Raw genomic sequence first — 9,216 nt, 5'->3', positions numbered from 1 at the left:
GGGACAATCAGAATTCCAGAAATTGAATTCTCTACAGGATGGTGAATTCAGTTTGTCAATGTTTTTGATAACTTATATTTTATAATTTTGACCAGATAAAGCTTATATTAATACAAGTTTATATTTCTTTCATAATTTTCACAATTTGATAATGAATTAAAATAAAAAAATAAAATTTTATGCAGTATAATAAAACATGTTCGCGAACGTATTAACAAACGTTTAGTTACTTAAAATATCGTTAAACAGTTGTTTAAAGCGCAAACTGCAGCAGGAACTATGCGTATACAGTAACATAAAAAGTTAATAATCAACAAACGTAACAGTTATGTATTACAGAACAATTCATTCGTCTGCAAAGTATAATTAGATATAGGAATGTCTTGGCGATAAACAAGTATAAAATAATCATAGCCGTAAAAAGCCGTAATATGCTTCTTCTACTTAAGATGGTACAAGCATTTTAATGGTTAATAAATAATAAGTCGGTTACATTTTATCGTTTTTCTTCTTAATAGGATTTACTTTCAAATATCTGTTGATGGAAGTTACTCTTTCTTTTCACCACTGCAGCATCCATCACCTAAAACACAATAAGCATAAATTAAACTATTGCATAGTTCTGTAGAAATCGTGGGTTTAAATGAGTGTAATTGACAATAAATATTGCTTAATTGATGATAAACAGAATAATTATTTAATTATATGCTTACCAGAACCAGAATGATGATGATCACCGCATTTGCAATCGTCGCCGCATTTGCAGTCGCTACCACAGCCCTTGCCATCAGTGCAAGTGTCTGCAATTGATTTGATTATAATTAATTTGTCTTATACTGATATATTGTGTTTACCTTTGCAGGAATCGCATGGAGACGGCATTTTGGCACAAATTTATTTGTCTTCTCTTCAGACGTAAAACACAACACTTCCAGAGGTGGTTTGAGTTGTGAATAATCTGTTCCCGGCGAGCGGCTTTTATGCTAAAGCGCAGGCCCCCGCCATCGATCGATTCCACCGCCACCCAACAACTACAAACCATTTCAACATGTAGTAAAATCCAACACCGGTAAAATTTACCCATAAAAACAACATAAAATTAAACGAAATAATTGAATTTACCGCTCAGCACTACAATTTATAACTAATTTAACAAATCTATTAATTGGCTGCTGTAGTATATTTATTAATTATCAAAGTTCTAGTCACATACTGTAATTTTCAACTTTTTTCCTATCCGTACAAGGAATTTGCAATTCGTCGCCTACACGAACCTTTGAACAATTTAACGTTCAAGCGGCTGAATGTTATTGTCTTCCTGCCGTCGATATTTTAACGTTCCTCTCGTACCGTATTCCAAATTAACAATTCAATTGGCATTGGGCTCATTCACCGTGGACTTGAATTCGAATCTATGAATGAACAAATGAAGATCAAGCGCTGCGCGAATTCCTATTCGAATGTATTTCAGCCAGTACAGAGACGTTAACAACAGTCGTAAATCTCATCTAGACTGCGTGTGCGTTTCTTGGCCACGCAAAAAAAGAATTGGTAGACTGGAGTGAAATGATGAAAGCAACTTTCTACGTCAAACGCAAAAACATTGCAAATTATAGACTACAAATCCAGATTTACACTTAATTTATTAAAACCCAAATTTATTTCAAATCCAAAATTTAGAAATTTGATAAAGTAAAGATGTTTGCATGCAGGAAATTCTGAAATATTAAATCCTGTATCAAATGCGTGACTGCAAGCTACAGGATGAAAACTCATACGTCTTGCTGGTTTTGCATGTAGACGATGTCGACGACGTGTTTTGCTATCATGCAGCAGTATATTCCTCGACTTCGTGCGGTGCCACTACTGCCACGGCCACGCGGACGTTAATAATGCATCTGGATTGAAGTAACTGTACATCGCAACTAGTTTTTGCGATATTTCACTCGACAACTCTTGCCTAAGACTCATTAAACCGGACGAAATCTTTTCCAACCAGTGCAACAAATACAATTCAATTACTATCCCTAATAGTTGTAAATCTAAAATCGCATTTAACGAGAAAAACATAAATTTGCGCGCGGCCATCTTGTTTCGTTGCATGTAGCTTGCGATTGTTTGCGATTCGCGCTGATTTGCATACACAGCGCAAAACTGATAAATATTTCGAAGCGCATTAATAATGCATGCTCGTTTCGCTATTTGTGATGCACGCGTAGTAATGCGTGTAGAACAATGAGCCCGAAATAAAAACACCAAACATTTATGAAACAGTGGGTAAACATGGCGCTCATAACAAAAGGCAAGCAAAAAATATTGATAATAACCATTCCATCGATGATTCATGCAACCAACGCAATAAATTTACATTTGCACCGAACCACTTTGTAAAAATCGTCATAATAAATAATTAATGTCATTTGCTTTTTAAGTAAATTAGTTTACACGCTTTGTATGTAGGTTTCAAATTGAAATCTGAATAAAAAGTGAAGCCTTCCAAGTGGCTACATACAAGAAGCGTTCACTCGAACGCTTTACCGCTTCGAATTACCACAAAAAAACTAACTGCAAACGCAAAAGTAAACTAATGTAACCAAGAAGAACCTATTATAACTTTAAAAACAAAAATACCAACGCATGGAATGTTGTGTTTTGAATGTTGATATCGTTGACATTAAACGACATTACAATCCAAGATATTCCAAGATTCTCATGCAAGTCAACAAGCAAATTGAATTCCAATATCAAATAGAAGTCAAGCGAGTCAAGTGATATCTAGTTTGCGAATATGAGCGTGAACTGTAAACTTGTTGCAGTATTCAACGACTTGAGCATCGTGGTAGTTGGCAGGTTATGTCGTTATGATTGATAGTCTTCTAGTGTTGATATAATATTTCATCTTCGACTGGTTTATGTGAGTACTTGCTGTTTTACACGTTTTGCATGTTCATATAAATGTGAGGAGTATTCGGTTACATTGGATTTGCTTGGTAGTGGTTGGAGTAGGTCAGTGATTGCCATGGCCTAATAATAACTCATTAATTTTAGAAATTTGTTTACGTTATTATACTTTTATTTTCATAAAACTGTTTGGTACAAAATAAAACGAGAATGTGAATTGATCAAATCATTTTTGAGGAAAGAAGTGGTAAAACCAGTAAACATTAACCAGGTGACCAGGAGGCATGAGTCTTCGTTTGCATTCTACTCATGCATCCTGCATCCAGAGTCATGTGTGCCGCTTGTGTCTTTGACTAGCGACTTGACTTTCTATCCCACGCGATGCAATAAATCTGCACCGCACGGGAAGTTTCTAATGCGAAACCCGATGCCCGACGCAAAATGCAAATTCTCGCGTTTGCGAATTAAGCACGGCGCGAGACAAGCTCCGGAGGTGTACAGCTGCATTCAAATCAAATCATTTGGCAGATAACTAGTCTGTCAATAAATCATTGCTAGTGCTGGAATTGCTGGAAAATTGAATGCAATATGAACACCAATTAAGAGACATTTAGAGTGATAAAAATATATTAATGTTTATCGATAAATCATAATACATTTAAGACTAATATTACGATGATGAGTTTTTTAGTCGTTTTGGTTTGAAGTTCAGGGTGAGTTTAAGCTGGCCAAGATGGCGGCGTCTCTGGCTTTCCGTACCACTTCCAAATCGTTCATCATGGCGGCCGTAGCTAGAATAAATCCGTTGGTGTAGGCATTTTCAGCGTAACTTTTCTTCTTTTTGCACAGACAATCTGCATCTTTGTGTTTGCAGGTTTCAATTGGAGTAGTGGTGTTTTTTGCTGGTGATTTTGACTTAGAAGATTCCATTTTAAGCTTTTTAGAACAAAAAACAATACAAAATTAATTTAAATTGTTCATTTAAAAGAAAATATTATTTAAAATATTATTTTACTTACATTTTGTGGTGTGGCGAGTGTGGTCAATAATCTTTAACAGATTTAATTGTACTGATTTTCAAATGCAGTGATTTCAATTTATATAGACTGAAAATATGCGATATTCTTATCAAGTACTAAGGGCAAAGGGTTTTTGCCATTACATTAAGATGTAATGTGCGTTTAACGAGTAGACCGATTAAAAGTAGCTAATGACTAGGACAACACAATTTTGCTTATAGTTCTAACGATTTGTTTGCATAAATATTGTATAATGCACTTCTGCTTTAAGAATTTCATTACTTAATCTTAGTCACCGTCCAAAGTTATGTTTGAATTTGCGCCGACTCGCGAAATGAATTTTGCTGTTTAAGTTTTAGGGCGGTAATCGCTTTTAACGATTTGAAATGCTCCGTAATCAAACCTAGATAAGAAATTTAAATTGCAAGACGAGTTTTCTCATTCGGTGCTATTTGCAATTTTAATTAAAAAAAAAATTGGTTTTTACATGCCAATAGGGATTTAATTTGTAATTGTGTTACTGGTTTCCAATTCAAAATTTAATCTACTTTCAGTATTAAAAAATTCTCATTATTACAGAAACTGCATTTGCTGAAAAGAGGTTTTGTCATAAAAAAGGCAAAAGATTCAATCTTTTTAATGTTAAAATTAAAAGTTTGAATTTTTAAATTAACTTTTGAAATAATTGCTATTTTTTAATTCTGTTTTCGGATTATGATAGATAATTTAATTCTTTATCGGTTATTTTAGTAACTTTTTTGCTAACATTAAGCATTTAGGCCCTATTTGCAAAATTTAATGAAAACGCGTAATTTTTTGCCTTTTTTATGGCGAAATCTTTTATTTTAGCAAATGCATCTTCTATACTAATTGAAATTTTTATATTCGGATTTTGGATTCTGAAAGTAGATTAAATTCTGAATCGGAAACCAGTATCACAATTGTAGATCAATGCCCTATTAGCATGTAAAAACCATTTTTGTATTGAAATTGCAAATAGGGCCTAAACGGTCAATGTTAGTAAATTAATTACATAAATAGTCGATATAGAATTAAATTATCTTTCAGAATCCGAAAACAGAATTCAAAAATTCTAATTAGTTCAAAAGTTGCATTTGGTGAACAAATATTTCGCCATAAAAAAGGCAAAAGATTTCTTGTTTTTATATTCAAAATTAAAGCTTGAAATTTTGAAATTCTGTTTTCTGATTCTGACAGATAATTTAATTCTACATCAATTATTTCAGTAATATTTTTTTCTAACATTAACCGTTTAGGTTCTATTTGAAATTTTAAGCACAATTAATTTAAGCACAATCAAATTGTGTAAACTTACATTTAAAATATTATATAAATGAATTATGAAAAACTAATCTCGATAATAATTAAATTACAAGAAACACTTCTATTTATGTAAGTAAGCATTCCAATCTTTTCATGTAATATATGAAATGCATGTATTTCAAAACAATTCCCTATAAAATTGATGAACGATGCAGTTGTGGATTTGAATAATTCTAAATGGAGACATAAAATTTGCAAAAATAATCCATATATCTTGTATATTTTGCGATGCGAATCGCCGGTGTTTGCCTGATTACACAGGTCAACACAAAATTTGCCTTTTCGTTTAAAGGTTTAATTTCGATAATTTAGGTCATAACTACACGAAAAAAAAATATATGACATAAAGAAGTTTGCTTCTGTACTCAGAATTCAGATTTAACTATATTTTTCAAAATTTGGGATTTTTATGTTTAATTAAGGATAGAACTATACAAATAAATTAATTTATCATTTGCATGAATTTTTACTATTAAAATAACTTATAAAAAAGTGAAAAATAGTTTAAAAGTGTACATTTTTGCCCTTTTTTTATGATCATAACTGTTTTCTCTCAATAAACCCCAGATATAGTCTCCCATCATATTTTCATTATATTGGCCTTGATATCGTTGTTTGAAGTGCATGATGTCCTGATGAAAACGTTCTCCTTGCTCTTCGGAATATGCCCCCATGTTATTTTTTAACTTATCTAAGTGCGGATGAAGCAAATGTACTTTCAAAGACATCCAGCAAGACATCCCATGGCCTTAAAATTTTTCAACATGTTTTCAACTAATTTTTCGTAGTTTTAGCTTTGTTATTTCCTAAGAATCCAGTTACTACTACTTTAAAACTGTTCCAACTTGCTTTTTGGGTGTGATTCAGCAATTTTGAAAATTTTTCATCGGCGTAAATTTGCCTAATTTGCGGACCAACAAAAATTCCAGCTTTAACTTTTGCTTCAGATAACTTGGGAAAAAAAATTTTCAAATAAGTAAAAGCTTCTGAGGTATTGCCAAACTGTTTAACGAATTGTTTCATCAAATCTTTTCTCTCCTCGATACCAACCTAACATGTAGAAATAATTACGAGTAATTTCTACAATAACAAAATCAATGAAATGACAAATGTTTTCCCTGTTCCTTCAGGTGCTTTCCCTGGTGCTTTCCCGCTTTTCTATTCGAATTTTTCTACTATTTTCTTTGTTATATATCTCTCTGAGCCCGAGACCTATCCAACAAATGCAAAACCGTGAAAATCGGTTGGTGCGTTCTGGAGTTATAGCGACAGGAAGGAAAAGCAGTCTTATTTTTATATAGTAGATTTGAAAATGAGTATTATTACTACAGATATCACAAAAGCAAACTTTATACCAAAATGAGGTATTCGCTGGTAGTTGTTGCGCATAATTAACCCAAAAATCATAAAATAAACTTTAGGCAAAAAATAAATTTTTTTTTGTTGAGCCGTGTTATAATCATTAAGCAACGTTACAGACGTCACGATAGATTGCGTTCGGAATCGTTTCGATGCGCGATGCCGAACGCGATGGTGATGGCAAACATCTAAGAATCTAAGATGCTAACGGGCCGTCGTAATTCATAAATTATGATGCGTCATGTTTCGTCTTTGAGTACCGGCGGTGTTCTTTTTTGCCGTCGCCGGCCTTTTGCGCGTGCTTTCTTCTCATGTTCATTCATATTTCATTAACTTCAGCTTGTTGACTCTTCGCGGAGCTCGCCGAGCTTCGAACTTGCAGAAAAACACCGGAACGTGCAAATATGCAACATTTTATAATTTGTTCGAGAAAGACATCGCTTTTGTTGAATATTTGACTTCACAATATTATCAATAACAAAAATTTAAAACCAAATATTTATTTCATTATTTTTAAAATTAACATTACAATTTACAATACATAGTTTCTTTGCAAAATGGCTGGTCATGCTACTGCAAATTTACCAAATTAAAATTACAAATATGTATCGTCAAGAATTAAGCCTAATAATCATAAATTATTGAAAATGTTACAGATATTGATGAAAATGGAAGGCATGGAGAAGACTATCTGACTATGTCGACTCTTGGAGGGCCTTCTTAGCAACAGTCGTCTTTCTTGCAGCATGGTTTCCCGTCCTTGCAACATTGTTTGTCCTTGCCACAGCATTTTTCTTCACCGGGACAGCATTGGCCGCCGGTTGGAATGCATTTGCCGTCAACGCAAACGCTTTTGCCCTCGATCACACAACATTTGGCACCTTCAGGGCAGCATTTACCATCACCGGAACATTTCCCTTCAATGCAGCAGCGTTTGCCATTTACAATACAGCATTCGGCATCTTCAGGGCAGTATTTAGCGTCGATGGTGCAGCATTTATCCTTCTTGCAATCGCAGGAGCAGACTTGGTCTTTGCAGCAGTTTGAGTCAGCTTTACAGCATTTCTGATCAACTTTGCAGCACACTGTAAAAGCAACAAGTAAATTAGTGAGTATCAAGTATTCAAGTATTAAGTATACTTACCATTTTCAGAAGTGGCGGCCATTTTGAATTGGTACTTTGGAGGTATTAACCTTTGAAGATGATCTATCACTTATCGGTTTGTGATGCGGCGATATAACGCAACCGGCGTTTTATACTTCGCGGGTTTTGCAGCCGGTTGAGATAATCACGTTCTAGAAATCATTGGTGCCGTGTGCAAATTCAGACGGCGTTGAGTACGACGAACGTATTCCAGCCAACTCACTTAACTGACTAATGGTTTGCCTACATTTCATCAGGAATAAACAAATTAAAGTTGCACACGGCACGCAACACATTCGAGCATCAATCACACTCTCACGTACTATTGTTTTATCTTATCAATACCAACAATATTACTGAAATTAAATTACAGAATTTAACACATCTGTGGCCGGATTATGGTAGATGACATTAAGACTAAATTTTGAATTTTTCTTTGCATTTTCTGTACCAACTATGGACAGCTGATGTACCACTTACGAATAAGTCGACTTAAGTCAAATGTGAGGTTCCTTCGTTGCCCGGTTAATCAACAATGAATTGTTAGAAAAAGCCGAGAAACAGTTAAGTCTGTAATGTGAATTTTGAGACATTCATTGAGGTAAGATCATGAGTGGTTGATGTTAATCACCAATTCAGAAAAAGTATGTTCATTAATGATATGATTTGATTTATTTCAGTTTACCCAACCAAGTCAGGATGAAAAACAGGCTGATAGCCTATGCTGTATAGTGACCATACAGCCAACAGAAGAAGAAGAAGAAGAAGAAGAAGAAGAGGAGGAACAAGAAGAAGAAGAGGAAGAAGAAGAAGAAGAAGCAGATGACTTGTTCTGTGGGAGTTTCCTTTCATAGTTCTATACAGAAAGGGATGATTTCTATTTCCTGCAATTTCATAGCAAAAGACTAGTTGCTTTAAAATGGCAGCTTAAATTTCATCAATTTGTGATAAAGAACAGACACTGTCAATTGTAAGGGCGATTTTGTTATATTTAGTCAGTTTTTATTTCTAATACTTGCATTTAATTTATTTTACTCATTATTTATTACTATTTAATGTATTTATTGTATTTATTTTATTTATTTACTTATTACCGCTATGTAATGCATTGTTTTTACAATAAATAATATTTTTGCAGTAATTTTTATTGCTAATTTTGCCTCCCAAATTATATTCGTTTTCAGATTAAGAATATCAATTCTTTATTTTGAATTTTAAAACACCTAGCGCCCTCTGTTTGTGAAAAACGCAAGCACAACTAATATGTTACTTCAATACTCCACCACGAGATGGCGCCTCAAAATTCAAAATTTTTAAAAATCTTACACCTCCTCGCACATTCTGTTCTCCTGATACCCAAAACTGTAAAATGGCAATTTTGAAGCGATTTTTGGTCGCGAAGATCGAAATAATTTTACCGATTTGTATCCGGATCGCAGAATGTGTGAG

The 9,216-nt window shown here is 33.8% G+C and overlaps 1 protein-coding gene and 2 long non-coding RNA genes across 5 annotated transcripts; 1 reads left to right on the top strand and 2 right to left on the bottom strand.

The window, feature by feature from the left end:
• Nucleotides 1–59: 59 nt before the first annotated feature.
• Nucleotides 60–1,011, bottom strand: LOC135792204 (uncharacterized). Its single transcript, XR_010548217.1, has 3 exons — nt 855–1,011; nt 714–800; nt 60–583 (listed from the first exon to the last, which is right to left on the bottom strand). It is a non-coding gene; the product is annotated as an uncharacterized lncRNA (long non-coding RNA).
• A 6,096-nt stretch (nt 1,012–7,107) lies between these two features.
• LOC135792415 (putative small proline-rich protein 5) lies at nt 7,108–7,909 on the bottom strand. Its single transcript, XM_065303040.1, has 2 exons — nt 7,768–7,909; nt 7,108–7,708 (listed from the first exon to the last, which is right to left on the bottom strand). Exons 1-2 carry the CDS (start codon nt 7,787–7,789, stop codon nt 7,344–7,346), a joined length of 387 nt encoding a protein of 128 aa, XP_065159112.1. The 5' UTR covers nt 7,790–7,909; the 3' UTR covers nt 7,108–7,343.
• Nucleotides 7,910–7,945: 36 nt separating this feature from the next.
• Nucleotides 7,946–8,908, top strand: LOC135792416 (uncharacterized). Of its 3 annotated transcripts, none has more exons than XR_010548310.1 (3): nt 7,946–8,086; nt 8,141–8,368; nt 8,448–8,908. It is a non-coding gene; the product is annotated as an uncharacterized lncRNA (long non-coding RNA). The 3 variants fall into 3 exon arrangements; XR_010548311.1 differs by having other exon boundaries at nt 8,052–8,168; nt 8,232–8,368; XR_010548308.1 differs by having other exon boundaries at nt 8,048–8,368.
• Nucleotides 8,909–9,216: the final 308 nt, after the last annotated feature.

The sequence above is a fragment of the Atheta coriaria genome, unplaced genomic scaffold (genome assembly GCF_025399875.1).
Source record: "Atheta coriaria isolate IRGN ID8LTWV9N9 unplaced genomic scaffold, Caltech_Dcor_3.1 hic_scaffold_5_pilon, whole genome shotgun sequence".
Lineage (NCBI taxonomy): Eukaryota > Metazoa > Arthropoda > Insecta > Coleoptera > Staphylinidae > Dalotia > Dalotia coriaria.
This window is presented reverse-complemented; position numbering and strand designations above follow the sequence as displayed.

Coding starts and splice junctions, on each gene's coding strand:
- LOC135792415 (XM_065303040.1), bottom strand. CDS start 7,789: ATGGCCGCCACTTCTGAAAATG. Junction 7,709..7,767: donor GGCCGCCACTTCTGAAAATG/GTAAGTATACTT, acceptor TTGCTTTTACAG/TGTGCTGCAAAGTTGATCAG.